Genomic DNA, 18,441 nt, shown 5'->3' on the forward strand with positions numbered 1-18,441 from the left:
TACTTACCTTTATTTTTTTCATTGCATTTTGTGTTTTTACTTATTTCTTTCTCTCCACTTTGCTACTGCATCACAACAAACTTCCCCACAACAGGACTAATAATGACTAATTTTATTTTATCCTTTCTTCTTCCAGGGCTGCCATTGAAGACCATGAGTGTGACCATGAGCAGGAAACATGCTTTTTTAAATGAGCAAACCTGTGTGCGGTTCTGCAATTTAATAACAAACTGATCATATTTTTTTTTTAATCTGCAACGTAGTGATTGCAAAGTTTCAGCTAATGCACTTTACACATATTGAGACATGCACTTGTTAAAACACAGAAATGACAATGACATGTTTTTCAGAACAGTCTGTGAAGATGATCGAGACTGCTGCTTGTAGAAAGGTTATTATAAATAAAGGCTTCTCGTAAAGTCAGTGTGGCTGATGAATTAATGTGTCTCCAGCGAGCAGAGAGGGCTACGTGTACTTATAAGGGCAACATGTCTGGAGAACTTGAACAGTGGGACATAGTAATAGTGAGCTCAGGCGAAAAGAGGGCACCAAGACATCACATCAAACACATAACAAAAAGGTCTGAGCAAAGTGTTACTAGACATAACCAACTGTTAGTCTACAAGGATCATTTAGGGATTGTTTAAAAATACTTCTAAGCTGAGCAAGACACTGATACTATAATGAGACATGTTGACAATACATCAAGTGAACCCAAATACTGGTGAAAGACATTTTATTAGAGGATGCACTAACAATTTAATTGTACAACTGCAAAATCTTTTACATACAAAACAAAAATTTATTTCACAATGACAAGAAAGAAAATGTATTTATTCTATTGTTAAGATGAGGGGATGGGAGAAACAATTCACAGACAGGTTCACTTCAAATTTTGAAATTACAATTTGGTGGCGACCGAACTGAAACATGATGTCACAAAGGTGGACTGCATTTTCCATAAAATGACATTTTCTACAACACTTCCAACAAGTGTGGATGGAACTGTTTCCAGCAGCAGGTTGTCAGTGTGTTGTAGAAAAGCACATTTACTTTTGAAAAAGTATTGGCTAAAACGTTTCAGCATACAAGGAAAAGCCAATTTGATTACAAAAATATACCTTGTTTATGCAATGTGAAAAACATGGCTGAGATTCCTCAGATAATAAATTACTGAGTAAAAAGAGAGTTCTTCACTTTGAATAATCCAAACAAGACCAGGACTGTACGTGATGCCTCTCATTTCCATATTTACAGTGATGTAGGGCACGTTACAGTGCCACACCAGTAAGAAGTAGAGCAGGAAGGGAGAAAGTAGCTGCAGGGGGCGTCTGAAGTGGCAGTTTGTGATGAGGTGGAAAGCAGAAGTCTTAGGTTGTGGCTTCAGGTTCTGTTGCACCTTCAGGATCTTCATCGTTGTAGATGTTCTCAGCCTAAAGCAAGAATAAGAGCGCCAGAGAGTCAGATATTATGGATTCAAGGACATTAGGTACTTGTACTCTGTGCAATGACAATAAAGTTGAATCTAAATTTAAAGATGGCCTGAGGCTTTTGAAATGACAAGTGTTACCTAAGATAGCATTACCACAGCCTTAGCCACTAGATATTCTGACTTCTATGGCAGTTTAGAGTGTGACAGGATATAGAGGGGTTTTAGTTAAGGATAAATAAGATATTTTTAAAAAGACAGATATAAAAACACAGACCTGCATATGACACTCACCACTTCACTCTTGTCTTGTCTCTTTGCCCTGACTAAATACCTCTAATTGTTAAATCAAAGATAAACTGTGTTTTTTTTTTTTTTTTTTTTTACACCAATTAAAATACCAGGAACCTCTCAATGCACGACTTTGCCCTACGAAATCATCGTTTGCTTTGATCCACACTTCTTCAGAGCAGTCACCTGCTGTCTTTTGATTTCAAAATGATCCTGTAATTTTGTCTGTTGAGGTAAAATAAATATGTGTCCTTGGATAACATGTTTAGTAAAATGTGGACTCCAGTTCTTACCATTTGCCAGACTTGCATAATGTTGTCTTCAGACACAGAGCAGATGACCCAGGGTTCGTTGGGGTTCCAGGAGAAGTCCGAGATTTTGGCTGTGTGGCCTCCGTGAATAAACTATAAGACAGGTAGGTGAATAGCCACAGTTTTTGTTATTCCGTTTCAAGGCAATGTGATTAATTAAAGTGAAACCCCCCCAAAAACTTTCAAATTCCAGCCGCAGGCTCCAATGAGACTCACCAGTAGCTCAGGTGGGCCATCTTCTGCATCTTCTGGGGACTGCTCCTCTCCGATTTTACTACACACATAAAACGAGTTCAATGTTAGCATACAACAAGCCCAGTATGTCAACTGGATGCAGCTGTCACACGATGCAAACGTCCACTCGGCGTTTTTTAGAAGTGGAAGGTAGTCCATTCACCAGGAGCCTTATTTCCGATGGCTACGACTGTACAAATGCAAACCATCCCATTTTATCTGCATTACTTTACATTGATTACTAAGTTGAAGAAAACCCAAAACATGGGCGAGACTTTTGTTTTTGTTCAAAGGACATAACGATACAACGATGTGAGGGAAAAATCATGTCCAGCCACAATAGAGCTGAATTATGACAGCTGCATTTACTGAATGTTAAGAATAGATTTTAAGTTCTTTACCTGAGATCCCAGACATTGAGGCGACGGTCTGTCCCACTAGATGCCAAAATGGTCTCATTATGAGGGGACCACTGAACCTGGAACAGCCAATGAATTCAAGTTAGGTTAAAATTAACAGCAGCTCATAAAATACTGAAACTCTCGTCACAAACAATTTGACAGGAACAAATCCAAGTGTTGATGCTTTCTATTTATTAATACATCCATGTAATCGAGTTTCCCGCAATGTCTTTTAGCTGACTATATTTTACCTGGAAGATCTCGTCCTTGTGTGACTCAAAGGAATGCAGCTTCAATTTGAGGTTTCTCAGGTCCCAAAGAGCCACAGTCTGTGAACGAGAGGGAGAGAGAGAGGGGGGGAAACATTACACATACCTGCCACAGCTCCTTCATGTCTGTGACTGTAATAACACTGTAGTTTGTTTCAAAACATCAACAATATTGCCATTATTCATTTTGTATGAGAAGTTTAACATACTTATGGTATAATAGAATTAAACCCAATACTGAAACTGAACTTAAGACAGTTAAGATGGGGTGGAGTGTTGCATTACCTTGTCTGCAGAACCAGTGGCAAGGATGAACTCGCTGTAAGGGTTAAATGACAAACAGTTGACCTCTGCAATATGGGCATCGACAGCATGGCTGGGTTTGGAGGTGTTGTTTGAGCGCGTGTCCCAACTAACATGAAAAGAGGCAGGGAGATTAGTCATTCATTTGCATTATTTGACAAACATCTGCAAGTTGGCATGAGTTAGATTAGACTCATTATAAAGCCTCTTACATCATGAGCTTCTGGTCATCTGCTACAGATCCAAAGAGGGACTCATGTAGCAAGTGCCAAGAGACATCTTCCACCACAGCCGTGTGACCGGTGAATATCGTCTTTGCATCAACTATCTTCCCCTCCTTTGGAACAGCACTGATATCCCACATACAGATCGTCTAAAGGTTAAGGAAAGATGAGAGGTTGGAAACACATTAATATTTCAGATACTATGTTTGAATACTTTCAGAATGAGTGACACAATAAAAGCTAAAATATAAGTAGATCCTTGACAAATATTGTGAACAATGAAACTGATGTCCACTTACATGATCATCTGATGCACTTAGTAGACAGCCAGACAGATTTGAATTCCAGGAGAGACCATAGCCCTCTTTCTGATGACCTCTGAGACGTAGATCAGGGCGACACTCTCCAGAGGGATCTGCTGACAACCCAATAAGTCCATTAATAACATTTTTCAGTAAGTCAAAAGGTACCAAGTCTCCTGCTTTATTTTCAAAACAGGTTCCACCTTTATCAGTGTCTTGTGCTGTGTGTGATCTCTGTACCTGGCTTGGACGGATGCTTGGTGTAGTCAAACACAAGCACATCTGAGGTGGGGGTCTTGGTGGCGATGATGCAGGGATTCTGTGGCATATAACGGGCACGATTCACCTCTCCTTCGTGGTTGATCTTGATTTCTATCTCGATCTTGCCACTCACTGAGCCAAAACCTCCAAACTCTGTAGGGTAACACAAAAAACATGTATTAATGTATAAGTTAAGATAGGTATTGAAAAGCACAAAATAACCACTAACTCCAGAGTAGTATTTGCAGTGGTTTCTCATTCTTATAACATCAAAAGAAGTCGAATACGAAATGTGACTTGATTCACATTAAACAACTATAACTGCCACTTTTTCCATTACATGGCTTCGGATCATTGCACAATATAACTAGAACAGTGTTACTCGAGCTGTTTAAAACAAACTTTTAACAGAAATATGAATGATTACTCAGCCTGCCCAAACACGTACACCTATTAGGCATGTGACTGCACAGATCTCCTACCTCCTTTTTCACTGTCATACTGTGAGGCGTCGAACTGGGCATCATCGTTGGGCAGCTGGACGCTGGCAATGACTAGGTGATTCTGCTCATCAGATGTGTGGGTGCCCAGCACCAGTCGGTGCACACTGTAATCCTTCCCCTCCGGCCTGAAAAGGGAGGAAACAGGGTCATTAACGACAGCACTGCTAATATACAGAGCAGCATATGCATGTGGCAGTATTGATAGTGGGCCAGTGTGTTAAAGGTGTGTATACCTGGAGACATCAGGCAGCCACTGGGCAGTGAGGCTGGGCCACTCCAAGGCGTGGGTCATAACCAGGTCATAGAGGAAAGGGGTGTTCTTCTTCCAGATCTTGTACTCCTCATTGATCACCCTCTCCTCCACCGCATCATCGTATGCGCCAGCTGTAGCGGACAGAAAGGGACCTATCGTTGGACGCCCCTCAACAAGTTCAGTTTGCATGTAAATGATCAAAGTACATGTGTGTAATAGCTGCCACTGGGTGTTAGTCTAACATAGAGGAGAGGTGTTCATGCATTCCAGCGACAGTCAAGAATCGGACAGTTAATGCAATGAGGAAAGACATCAGCAGTTTCAAGATGAAAAACTCAAACAGAGTAGTTTTCAGTAACCAGCCGTGAGGACGCGCAGCAAGAGTTGGTTACCTCGCTGTTGTGAGCACGCTATACGGTTAGCATACCGAATAAAACTTACAAGATAATGACGCTTCGCTATCAGTATAATAAGTAGATAACAGCAACGTGTCGATTGGATGTCAAACGAAAGCAAGAATAACACGAACAGCGACGCGTATCCTGCAGGCGAGCGATGGTTCCCCCAGGAGCTAGGGCAGCTAAATGCTACCTAAGCTAGCCGGCTAATTAGCCCAGTAAAAGTCCCCTAAACGGGATATTTGTCGCGGTCAATAAGAAGAACCTGTATTTTACCTTCCTTGTCCGCCATCGTAGGTATCTGAAGTGGCAGGAAAACCACAGCGACTAGAGGTTGATCGATGCACGGAGACAAAGAGCCTTGTCTCACGTCCTCCCGTGGTGCGTCAGTCGATCCCCACTCCGCTCCAGGCAGCACAGACCGAGGCTAAGCTAGGCTAGCGGCTAACACAAGCTAGCGGCTAACACAAGCTAGCGGCTAACACAGGGCTCGCAGGGACGTGGGCTCATTCGCGCGCTCAGTACAAGCGAGAGCGGCGTCCTTCCGCCAATCAGAGAGCAGCAGCTGTGACGGCCACCAGGGGGGCAGCAGAGGCCGCGCGATTGTCACAAGTCTTTTTTGGGGCAAATGTCATATTCAGCTTTAATAAATACTAATACAGAGCAGGTGTTTTATTTATTAAAATAATCTATTTACTTATACACTATCTCATTCAATTAAAATGCAGCTTAAACAAAATGTGCTTGTTTTATCAGCAAGGCTGGGCGACAAGGCCCAAAACATACAAAGTAGAACATTTTCTAATCAGTGGATTTTTAGAATTATAATGATAAATTTCTCATTATCGTTTATCATTTCCTTCAAATATGTTTGTCTTCTGATTGAAAAATGTGTGCAGTGTAACAATATGTACAGTGAATGGATGCACATGAATCCTTGTATTGCACAGAATTAATTTGTGCACAGTTGAACCAGAGTTAAAGTGCAGTCCATAATGGGTGCATGTAGTTCTATGGGAGCAGAGCTGGATGTACAGTTTTGCTGCTGCAGGAAGGAACTACCTGCGATTCATTTTCTTCAGACACCTAGGGGGATTCGGTGTGTAGCTGGAATGTTTTGTTGAAAACGTAAAAAACGTTCATGGTGCCCATGATAAAACTCAATTGGAAAAATAAATATGAAATATATATATTTATTTATATTCGTATTTCCTTAAACATCCTTCACATGAAGTTTTGTCCATGCATGACTACATGTTTGTACAACTATAAATCACCATGAACCCGTCAAGTTCCTCAGCAACTCACGAACAGGGACAACAGGCCTTTTCTTGTTCGCCATTGGTCAACTGGGATTTCGCTGCTGCAGTATCAAGCTCTCTGATTGGACAAGTGGTTAAAAACGGCTCCTTCATTGGCTGAAACAGACGCGGGCTATTGAAACGACGCATACAGCGCAGCCTCAACGTTGCCAGTACGAATAGATACTTTCACAGACTCCCCTGCCCTGAGTGAGGGACACAGGCGGGTTTGTAAGGTCAGTATGTCGTCCACCGACATGTCCCCGGTGCTGGCAATCCTGCGCTCACTTTACCTGCACATCCGGACTCTGGAGGAGTTCGCGGACAGCCTCGTGTTCAGAGAGGGACAGGGGGCGGTGCTGGTGGAGCCGACTGACACCCTCCGCTTCAAGTCCTTCGTCCGGACTGTTTACGTCTGTTCTGACAAGGAGCTAAAGCAAATACCGAGCTGCAGCCAGGTACGTTTGTCCTAGCTGTCATGCTAATGCTAACTGTCATTGATTCACATAGACTTCATCAGCAGAGCTTGAACGCTGGGTGGAGATATTTCTTAAGATAAGATACACACTGACGTTCACAAGCCAATAGAAAAACAAATCTGAGTATGTACATTATTTACACCTTTCACTGTATAGAAATGTTATAAAGTAAAGAGCAGTGGCACAGGATGATTGCACGAGCAAGTAAAAAAACACAGGCATATCAGTCTCTCTCTGAACTTATTAAGCAAATTGTTTTTAAAGTACTTTGAAGTATCCTGAAATGATCACTTCCACAGTGAAAATGTTGGACTTCACTTTGAAAAATATCCTAATCTAAACAGAAAATATGTTGGACTTTACTTAAAATCTCCACATCTACACAGTAAAAATGTTTAATATTCAGTATGTAGGTAGTCAGAGAGGTCCTGAACACAGGCATATCAGTCTCTCTCTGAACTTATTGAAATCAGAGAAAGTACTTTTAAAAGTACTGTATAGATGTGGAGTTTTTCAAAGTAAAGTCCAACATTTTCACTGTGGAAGTGATCATTTCAGGATACTTCAAAGTACTTTAAAAAGTAAAAAGTAAAAAAGTACTTTTAGCAAAAAGTACTGTTTAAAGAACTTTAAAAAGTAAAAAGTACTTTTTTTACTTTTGACTAAAAGTACTTTTTTACTTTTTAAGTAAAAAGTACTTTAAAGTATCCTGAAATGATCACTTCCACAGTGAAAATGATGGACTTTACTTTGAAACATCTCCACATCTATACAGTAAAAAGGTTTGATATTCAGTATGTAGTTAGTCAGAGAGGTCCTGAACACAGGCATATCAGTCTCTCTCTGAACTTATTGAGTTCAGAGAAAGTACTTTAAAAAGTACTGTATAGATGTAGAGATATTTCAAAGTTAAGTCCAACATTTTCACTGTGGAAGTGATAATTTCAGGATACTGTAAAAAGTAAAAAAGTACTTTTAGCAAAAAGTACTTTTTAAAGAACTTTAAAAAGTAAAAAGTACTTTTTTACTTTTTTTAGTAAAAAGTACTTTAAAGTATCCTGAAATGATCACTTCCACAGTAAATATGTTGAACTAAACTTTGAAAAATCTCCACATCTATACAGTAAAAAGGTTTGATATTCAGTATGTAGTTAGTCAGATAAGTCCTGAACACAGGCATATCAGTCTCTCTGAACTTATTGAGTTCAGAGAAATTATTTTAAAAAGTACTGTATAGATGTGGAGATTTTTCAAAGTAAAGTCCAACATTTTCACTGTGGAAGTGATCATTTCAGGATACTTCAAAGTACTTTAAAAAGTAAAAAAGTACTTTTAGCAAAAAGCTAAAAGTACTTTTAGCTTTTTGCTAAAAAAGTAAAAAGTACTTTTTTAGCAAAAAGTACTTTTTAAAGAACTTTAAAAAGTACTTTAAAGTATCCTGAAATGATCACTTCCACAGTAAATATGTCGAACTTCACTTTGAAAAATCTCCACATCTATACAGTAAAAAGGTTTGATATTCAGTATGTAGTTAGTCAGAGAGGTCCTGAACACAGCCATATCAGTCTCTCTCTGAACTTATTGAGTTCAGAGAAATTACTTTAAAAAGTACTGTATAGATGTGGAGATTTTTCAAAGTAAAGTCCAACAATTTCACTGTGGAACTGATCATTTCAGGATACTTCAAAGTACTTTAAAAAGTAAAAAGTAAAAAAGTACTTTTAGCAAAAAGTACTTTTTAAAGAACTTTAAAAAGTAAAATGTACTTTTTTACTTTTTAAGTAAAAAGTAATTTTTAAAGAACTTTAAAAAGTAAAATGTACTTTTTTACTTTTTAAGTAAAAAGTACTTTAAAAAGTAAAAAAGTACTTTTTTACAGTCTCTCTCTGAACTTATTGAGCAAAGTGTTTTTAAAGTACTTTGAAGTATCCTGAAATGATCACTTCCACAGTGAAAATGTTGGACTTTACTTTGAAAAATCTACACATCTATACAGTAAAAAGGTTTGATATTCAGTATGTAGTTAGTCAGAGAGGTCCTGAACACAGGCATATCAGTCTCTCTCTGAACTTATTGAGTTCAGAGAAAGTACTTTAACTGTATAGATGTGGAGATTTTTCAAAGTAAAGTCCAACATTTTCACAGTGGAAGTGATCATTTCAGGATACTTCAAAGTACTTTACAAAGTATTTTATTCATTTTTACTTAAAAAGTAAAAAAGTACTTTTAGCAAAAAGTATTTTATAATGTACTTTAAAAAGTACTTTAAAAAGTAAAAAACTTTTTAAAGTAATTTGAAGTATCCTGAAATGATCACTTCCACAGTGAAAATGTTGGACTTCACTTTGAAAAATCTCCACATCTATACAGTAAATACTTCACTTTGAAAAATCTCCAGATGAATACAGTAAAAATGTTTACTATCGGTATGTAGGTAGTCAGAGAGGTCCTGAACACAGGCATATCAGTCTCTCTCTGAACTTATTGAGCAATGTGTTTTTGAAGTACTTTGACGTTTCCTGAAATGATCACTTCCACAGTAAATATGTTGGACTTCACTTTGAAAAATATCTTAATCTAAACAGTAAATATGTTGGACCTTACTTTGAAAAATCCCCACATCTATACTGTAAAAATGTTTAATAATCGGTATGTAGGTAGTCAGAGAGGTCCTGAACACAGGCATATCAGTCTCTCTCTGAACTTATTGAGCAAAGTGTTTTTAAAGTACTTTGAAGTATCCTGCAATGATCAGTTCCACAGTGAAAATGTTGGACTTTACTTTGAAAAATCTCCTAATTTAAACAGTAAATATGTTGGACTTGAAACGAAAAATAAGCGTTTCTGGTTTTGCATGAATGTAGCTGTACCTGCAAAAGGAAGTGGGCTCTACAAAGCTATTTTAACATCATCTGTACCTTTGTCAACCAACATGTGCATCCAGTTTACAACAATGATACTGCACATCATTTTCTGTCTGTCATAAAAACAAGGAATATTCTGGCTCATCCATCACGATGACACTCTTTAAGTGTGACTCTGAGTAAAATGTAATAATGATTTCATGTGAAAAGAAACAATGTTTCAGAGTTATAGGAGTGCAATATTTGTCAGTAGATGTTTCATATATTTTCATGATGCTTAAGAGGAATGTAAATGCTAAGACTTAAATGTGAAAAGCATACTTCTTGTCAATGTTGTGTATTTTCTTTATCTCATTTCCACAGATCTGCTCTCTGCCTGAGCTGTTGGCCTTCGTTCTCAATAGTGTGAAAAGAAAAAGGAAAAGGAACGTCTTGGCACACGGCTACAATTTTCGCTCTGTTGCTCAGGAGGAGCGGGATGCAGACCACTTTAAATTCCAAGGAGATATAACTCAAAGTGCGGCTTACATCCATGGCAGCGACTTGTGGAAGAAGGTCACAGTACGTCTCGGCACAGACATCACACGGTACCTGTTGGAGAGCTGCTCTGTGTTCGTGGCAGTCCCCCCTTCATGTGTTTTCCAGGTGAGTGGCCCTCCTGTGTATGACAGGGTCTCCATGGCTACTGCCGCCCCCAGGTTTTTTCTCCAGCCTCGTCGCAGGGCACATAACGGTACCCAGTTTGGAAAATATCAAGAGTCGGTGACCTGGAAAAAGAGACACCAAGTCGACAACCGAACAGTCAGTAAGATGAACAGAGCAGATGTAAAAGGGAGGAGGGGGAAAAGAAAGAGAGAAACTGATCAGAAGGATGGCGAGGAGGTAATGACATGTTCAAGAAAGAGAAGACGAGCAAGACAGCAAAAACAAACACGAGACATCCATCAGGTATGTACTGAGACAGTGGAGGAAGAGCAGCCCATGTCTGTGGAACGAGCATCATCTGTGAAGCCCTTGGAAGACGGTGGTACTGGTTCTAAAAAGCCTGTTGACGTTCACACAACAATAAGTCCCTTGGAGGGAGGACCCAGTTGGAGATCAGGGGTTTTTCCCCCATTACCTCCCTCGCAGTGTTTTATTCGCACGCTGGGATTCCTGTATGGGGGAAGGGGAATGCGTAGCTTCCTTCTCAACAGGAAAAAGAAGAGTGGCGTTGGGTCCAGGAGGCTACAAGGAAGAGATCTGGTGAGAATAGTCTTCTTTGAGGGACTGGCTTATCTAAACGGGCTTGAGAGGAATCCGAAGAAACTTCCCCGGCGCTTTTTCAACATGGTTCCCCTGTTCAGGCAGCTGCTGTGTCAACACAGGAGATGTCCGTACAGCAGAATACTGCAGAGGATGTGTCCACTGCTGGAGGAGAGAGTGGCAGGGCAGGAAGAACTGATCTCCCTCTTGCCTCAGCGCTGTGCACCTCACAGGGTCTACCTGTTTGTCAGGGAGTGTCTCTCCGCTGTGATCCCGCATGAGCTGTGGGGCTCCGACCACAACCGACTTCATTTCTTAACAAGGGTCAGGGGCTTCCTGCGCAGCGGCAAGTTTGAGAGGCTCTCATTGGCTGAACTGCTGTGGAAGATGAAGGTGAATGACTGTGATTGGTTGAAGATCAGTAAGACAGGTAAGATTGTCACTGATGAGAAATGTTTGTTTTCTCTTGGTACATGTGTTTTTCGATGACCTGACCAGTGTTATCTGCAGGGAGGGTTCCGCCCAGTGAGCTCTCATACCGGACACGGGTCCTAGGTCAGTTCTTGGCTTGGGCTCTGGATGGCTTTGTTGTAAGCCTTGTTCGAGCCTCCTTCTATGTCACAGAGAGCATGGGACAGAAGAATTCCCTCAGGTTCTACAGACAGGAAGTTTGGGCCAAACTGCAGGATCTGGCCTTCAGGTACACACTCAAACTAACACACATCTGCAAATTGTTTATACAGTCCTGGGGCACAAGCTCACAAACCATTGCTCTGATTTTAGAGGTCACCTTGCCAAGGGTCAGATGGAAGAGTTGACACCGACACAGGTTGCCTCCCTCCCCAAAGCTACGGTGGTCTCCCGCCTTCGATTCATCCCCAAGACTGACAGCATGAGGCCGATCACGCGAGTCATAGGAGCTGATGCTAAAACTAGGGTATATTTTTAAATTTTTACAATGGCAATAAAATTCTCCCTGACATGTTTAAAAGTTTTGTAAGTGCGTGTATCATTTCTGGGGCATTTTCCTTTTTTCCTTGCAGCTTTACCAAAGTTGTGTCCGGAACTTGCAGGATATGCTGCAGGCCTGTGCGCGCTGCACTCCCTCTCTCCTGGGCTGCACGGTCTGGGGGATGACGGACATTCACAAGGTTTTGAGCTCTCTGGCTGCAGCGCAGAAGGACAAGCCACAACCCCTCTACTTTGTGAAGGTGAAAGCGAGACCATTGCTGTGCTTCACTTGATGTTTTGGGTCTAAAAGTGCATTAAAGTATAGCAACATGCAGTTCACTATGACTGCAAAATGATCAACAAGGGCAGTTTAATACGATGAGCACTTGTTGGGGAGGGACCACCATCTTGTTTTCAAACATCCATGAATGGCAGCTTAGGAAGGGGACTACATCCTTGTTGCTGATGATGATGTAATTTCCAGGTAGCCTGAATCAGGGTGCACACACAAGAGAGAAAAAGCTTTATCCTTAAGTCTTTATGTGAGCAAAAAAGCCGACAGACCTTTTGGCGGGCTCCAGATGTGGTTAAAATATTGTTGTGATTTCCAGTGAGCACACAAATGTTGATTGATGATTGATATAAGTCAAAATTATTATTGTTTTACTGTGTCGGTGAGTATACAGGCTGGACAGTGTACCACATGTAAATACGACCTGAAGTGTCCAGATACAGCATGTTTAACTTTTGCAACAGTAGCCTCTACAGTCTCAGGTGTTTTTTACAGGACCATGGCAAATTCAATTCTGTTCGGATGTGAGTTGTTAGGGGTCACGAAAGCAGCGTAACCTCCGGTAGCTAAAAACTCAGAACAAATCTCTTGCTCAAGCAACAAACACAAAAGCATCACCTCAGTACAAAAAAGTAATCCAGATGTTCACTCATGTCCAGTCCGTGATGCATAAAGATGCTTTATTTCTCTTAATTGTAATTTCAGCCCTCATTCTGCGATTTCTCTGTGTTTCAGGTGGATGTGAGCGGAGCCTATGAGAGTCTGCCTCATGACAAACTCATTGAGGTGGTTGGCCAGGTGCTCTCAACTGACCACGATGAACTCTTTACCACCCGCCGCTACGCCAAGATCTGGGTAGATTCCCATGAAGGCCTGAAAAAGACCTTTGTCCGACAGGTAAGATTATACCCACACACGATCATGTATGTTTTGTATACACATTACACCCATGTAATTTGGCCATTTGTCAATATATAGGCAGATTTCCTGGAGGACAACATAGGATCCACCAACATGAAAGGGTTTGTGACGTCAATGCAGAAAAAAGGGAAAGTCCATCATGCCATTCTGGTGGAGCAGGTCAGCAGGTTTCCATAAGGATCTTTGCAACTTACTTTTTTTTTTTTACTTTACTTTACTTTCTTATTTTTCTTTCTTCTAGCTTTTCACCTCAGATCTTCACAGCAAAGAAGTGTCACAGTTTTTCACCCAAATGCTAACTGGCAGTGTTGTTCAGTTTGGCAAAAAGTAGGCATTATCTTGTGTTTTATTTAACATTAAATTACAATTAGCATGCCTTCCATAAGTTATTTTCTTTCATATTCAGTGTGAGCAGGACAGTAAGTGGGATTCTTGGCGCTTTGTTTTCCAGGACATACCGTCAGTGCAGAGGGATTCCGCAGGGATCCGTTGTGTCCAGTCTGCTCTGCTGTCTCTGCTACGGTCACATGGAGAATGTCCTGTTCAAAGATGTTTCTAAAAACAAAGGGTACAGCAGACCTCTCTGCATAATCGTCTGTAGATGCAGTAGCACATGTGCAGCAGCAGAGAGCAGTCTGTCTTTATCTCTGTGTCTCTTGCAGGTGTCTGATGAGGCTGGTGGATGACTTCCTTCTAATCACCCCAGACTTGCATGAAGCACAAAGCTTCCTCAAGTATGACAAATACCAGCATTGGCCATTAAATGTTACTTTCCTCATGCACTTCTTAGATATTATGAACTTTTTTAAACTACATTTTGAACTATCTTAATTTATACAGCACCTTTCATACATAAAATGCAGCTCAAAGGACTTTAGAATAAAATCAAAGACATTAAATAAAAGATTCAAAGATCAAATTAGTAATGAACAATAAACTTAGGGTAAAAGCATTAAAATAGTAAAAGGTTTAAAAAGCAGGATACCATAAAGACTATAGTGTTTAAAGGGGTAAACTTAGTTAAAAGCAAGATCATAGAAATAAATCTTCGAGTTGTTTCTTAAAACTATCAACAGTTAACTATCAATGGTTATCTAAAACCTATGAGGTTAAAAGCAATTAAGAATAATAATAGTAGTAATAAAAACAGGATAATAGTCTATAGGTTTGAGTAAAATGATTCAAACTAGACACCAAATTAAAATCTTAATTTTTAGAAATTAATGAAAATTATAATACATTGTTTTTGTTAAAAAATTTAATGATGCTCAAAGACGCTTTGCAGAATTACACAAACAGATCCTTAAAACAAATGACTATAATATAAATTGCATATCATAATCACACATTGAAATGTTAGATACACTTAATTGAATTAAATTAATAGTATTAACATGCATACGATAGAAAGAGACAATTCAAGTGGAACACATGCATATCCAGAACATAATTATTATTTTTAATGGAAAGCAGAATTAACATCATGATGCACAATTCTTGTAAATCGAGTACTTAATATTGGCATTTGCACGTGTGTGTGTGTGTGTAGGATCCTGCTGGCTGGTGTCCCACAGTATGGTCTAGTGGTCAACCCCCAGAAGGTTATGCTCAACTTCCAAGCATCAGGAAGCACTGACTCTTGTCCCGACATCCGAGTGCTTCCCCCTCAGTGCCTCTTCCCCTGGTGTGGACTGCTGCTGGACACGCGCTCTCTCGACGTCCACAAAGACTATTCTAGGTGAAAACTTCTCCTCAGCCGGAGTCATGCTGCTGAATCGTTTCCTCCAATTCGCTTCTCGGATGAGGAGTTATTGGGCTCTGTCAATGTTTACAGTTTCTCGTAAGCTTCATCACTCATCCCTGCACTTTGTATCAACTTGTAAACATTCTAATGTGGCTGACACAGTGAGATCTGATCAGCATCATGCAGGTTTATTGCCAGCCCCACACCATGCTTAATGCATCTACTTCATTTTAATACATCTACTTTAATGTTTATAGACTGCAGGATGGTAACACCTGCTATGATTTCATAAACTGGAACAGTTGTATTTATATGTTTGTGGAAAACAGGCTCTATATATTCACTACATCATTTCATACTGCATTCCTATGGGTATACATATGTAGGTCGTAGCAGCAGTCACATTGTGAGATGATCAATTAATTTCTGACATTGTTACAAGGGGCGTCTTTGAGCCCAACTCACACTCCGACATGGACCTACATATTTGTACCAAAGACAAAATAAATCATGTGGCATTCACGTAGGTCACTTTTCGTCCAGAACAACCCAAAATGAAACGGTGGGTTGAAACAATCCCCAGTATAGTATAGTATGGATGATTCATAAGTAAAACACAGGACATATTGAAATTGTATCACCATGCCCAACATTTTTCACGAGAAAGCCTGTTGCAGGTTTGAAGCCATTTACTTTGTCTGTTTACTTCTTACTCTCCATCTTTAAAAGCTATGCAGGCCTGTCTCTGCGCTACAGCCTCACTTTGGGCTCTTTCCACTCAGCCGGACAGCAAATGAAGAGGAAACTGATGTCAATCCTCAGACTCAAATGCCATGCCCTGTTCTTGGACCTGAAGGTCGGTGAAATAATAATTTTGAAAGTTTAAAACATTTGTTTGTATGTTGCTTTAAGTTAAAAAGGATAAAATTAAATGTTTTTTTACATATCAGTCTACACACACACACAAGATATGTAAATTCACTGATACAGAAATGTTATTCTAACTTTAAGATTCAGACCCTTAATTCAAAACAAAATTTGTATTATCGTTGTTTTCTTCTTTGAACGCCATAAAGGTATAAATGTGAACCTGCACTTCCTCTTAGGCTTCATCAACATGTTATGGTTACTAGTGGGACATTCCCCTCAAACAGCAACAAAGCGGTAAAAATCTGCTGTAAACTTGTCAAGTTACACAATGATCAAGTTTATTGGAGAATGATTTATTTTAATTTCAACGCATAACACACAAATACAAATTATACTAAGCATTAAAAAGTGAATGCCATGTATGAGACAATGTGAAAAACGCCAGAGAATAAAAAATATAACTGATTAATTTGGCTTATTTTATATATCATATACAAATGTTAAAGACCGCTCAAGCATACCTCACAAAAATATAGCATTTTATTTAGTTGCATCGATGAAGTGGAAGTCCCACTTATTTGTTCCTAGTTCGATCTTTCTGGTTTAATTTCTGTACGTGTAAATTTTTGCTTAATATAATGACTTGTTTGTTTCCCATCTCAGACTAATTCTCTTGAGGCAGTTTACAACAACACCTACAAGCTGGTGCTGCTTCATGCATACAGGTAAAGATGCTGATCTAATTTCTGTGTTTTATAATATATAATCTATATAAAATATGGCTCTTATAATCTGATAATGTGTTCAATTTATTCAGATTGAATAGGTGAGAATGTTTTGTTTCCACTGTCCAGTGAAGCATTATAATGTGTTGGTCACCGGCCTTGGATTAATAAACAGTGACATATTATCAGTCAATACCTGCACTGAGCCGTGTAAATGAGTCCAATCTATATCTGTTTTCGCTCCCTTTTTTTTTTTTTTTTTTTTTTAATTGTTTTGTTTTCCTCTTAAGGTTCCATGTGTGTGCCCAAAGTTTGCCCTTTGGCCAGAGGGTTGATAAGAACCCTGAATACTTCCTGAAAATGATATGGGACATGGCTAAGTACGGCAATCATCTCATCAGGCACAGCAACAAAGGCAACATTTCCTGCTTCATACTTTACATCTTGGAATATCAATATAAACAATCTGAAGTCACACATTTGAATAATTTTCTATCCTTCTTGCTTCTGATGTCTCCAGGTCTGATTTTAGGCAGTAAGGCTCAGACGGGTGTTGTGCAGTATGAAGCAGTGGAGTTGATTTTCTGTCTCTCCTTCCTGCTGGTGCTGTCCCAGCATCGTCCTCTGTACAAGGATCTGCTCACACGCCTGCACAAACGTATGTTACCTCAGGAAACCCACTCATGCAGAAAAAATATGACACAGACTCTGTCCCGATTAGCACTTCCAAAAAAATTGATATTGTACGTTTCATTCAGACAAAGATAAAGCACTGTGTCCAACACAAAGAGTATTTACATAGTAAAGCACATTCGATATATTAGATATTCAAACTAATCTAAATATATTATGAGTAATATGAAAAGTGTGTTATGTCTGCAGCTAATAATTAACTGTTAAAGTTGTTTCCCTTTCATAATTTGGAGACTGAGATGAAATTCAGTTTAGATAATGGCTGAGCCCCATATTTCCACAAAACAAAGCCCCACATTTCATTTTGTGCAAAAACTGTTTAATCATGGGAAAAGGTCAAAGGAGCAGATGGATTATTGTTTAAACAAAAAAATGTTACCATGCAGCATCAGTCTAATGTTCAACAGATTGTAGTTGTAAGAGTTCTCGTAACTGCTGTTAATTGGAATACAAAATATTCATTTGTTCCTGATTCTGTCAATGTGTTATGTAATGTGATATTATATATTAATTCCGACATTGCTGATCTTCGGTCATGAATGAAATAAGTTCAGATTCTCTCTCAAAATGTTCCTCCTGGTTCGTAGTTAGAGGTGTTGAATCAACTGCACAGAAAATATCTAACAGTGTACATGTTGTGAGAAAATCACGGGTCAAACTGAACTCCAGGCGAGATGTTTTTGCAGAAAGCTTTAAGGTCTCTGGATTACTCTCAGTGGTGCATGGATGTAACATGTGGAGTAAAGGTTTGTTTTTAGCCAGAAAATTTTTAAAATCAATCAAAACTGTGCTCGTTTTGCACGTACAGGAGAAGAAAGCCCTCATCTTCCTTGAGAAGGGCCAATCCCTTTTGAATGTTGACTTTGTGAGAGATGCACCAAATATGTGATCTTACATGAACTCTAAGTCAGTTTATTGCCACCGTAACTCGATTTTACAGGTGTTGGTAAAGGTTCAAGCACATGAATGTCTCTGTTCTCTAAAAAAGAGAAATAAAAGCAGATCCGTATCTTCTGCTGGCAGGGAGGCGCAGTCTGGAGCGGCGCCTGGGGGACATGAGGTTGGCCAGAGTCCGACAGGCCGCTTACCCCAGGACTCCAGTTGACTTCCTGGCCATCCACATGTAGACGCTTGCTCGAGTTACAGCTCCCAGAAACTAAGACACCTCAGCAGCTCA

The 18,441-nt window shown here is 39.7% G+C and overlaps 2 protein-coding genes across 5 annotated transcripts; one reads left to right on the forward strand and one right to left on the reverse strand.

Annotated features, from left to right (window-relative positions):
- Positions 1-719: 719 nt before the first annotated feature.
- Positions 720-5,662, reverse strand: LOC133025845 (histone-binding protein RBBP4-like). Of its 4 annotated transcripts, none has more exons than XM_061092620.1 (12): positions 5,456-5,662; positions 4,762-4,912; positions 4,508-4,653; positions 4,005-4,178; positions 3,762-3,877; positions 3,451-3,611; positions 3,221-3,347; positions 2,918-2,995; positions 2,667-2,743; positions 2,248-2,305; positions 2,014-2,124; positions 720-1,433 (listed from the first exon to the last, which is right to left on the reverse strand). In XM_061092620.1, exons 1-12 carry the CDS (start codon positions 5,469-5,471, stop codon positions 1,371-1,373), a joined length of 1,278 nt encoding a protein of 425 aa, XP_060948603.1. In that variant the 5' UTR covers positions 5,472-5,662; the 3' UTR covers positions 720-1,370. The 4 variants fall into 4 exon arrangements, with proteins under 4 accessions (XP_060948603.1, XP_060948602.1, XP_060948601.1 ...); XM_061092619.1 differs by having other exon boundaries at positions 3,762-3,880; XM_061092618.1 differs by having other exon boundaries at positions 4,762-4,933.
- Positions 5,663-6,722: 1,060 nt separating this feature from the next.
- tert (telomerase reverse transcriptase) lies at positions 6,723-18,392 on the forward strand. The gene is made up of 16 exons (XM_061092915.1): positions 6,723-6,938; positions 10,187-11,498; positions 11,579-11,768; positions 11,852-12,005; positions 12,112-12,279; positions 13,047-13,208; positions 13,290-13,391; positions 13,474-13,559; positions 13,684-13,800; positions 13,895-13,966; positions 14,782-14,970; positions 15,706-15,832; positions 16,510-16,571; positions 16,862-16,986; positions 17,092-17,229; positions 18,288-18,392. The coding sequence occupies exons 1-16, from the start codon at positions 6,723-6,725 to the stop codon at positions 18,389-18,391; spliced, it is 3,324 nt and encodes a 1,107-aa protein (XP_060948898.1). The 3' UTR covers position 18,392.
- Positions 18,393-18,441: the final 49 nt, after the last annotated feature.

This window comes from Limanda limanda, chromosome 19 (genome assembly GCF_963576545.1).
Source record: "Limanda limanda chromosome 19, fLimLim1.1, whole genome shotgun sequence".
Lineage (NCBI taxonomy): Eukaryota > Metazoa > Chordata > Actinopteri > Pleuronectiformes > Pleuronectidae > Limanda > Limanda limanda.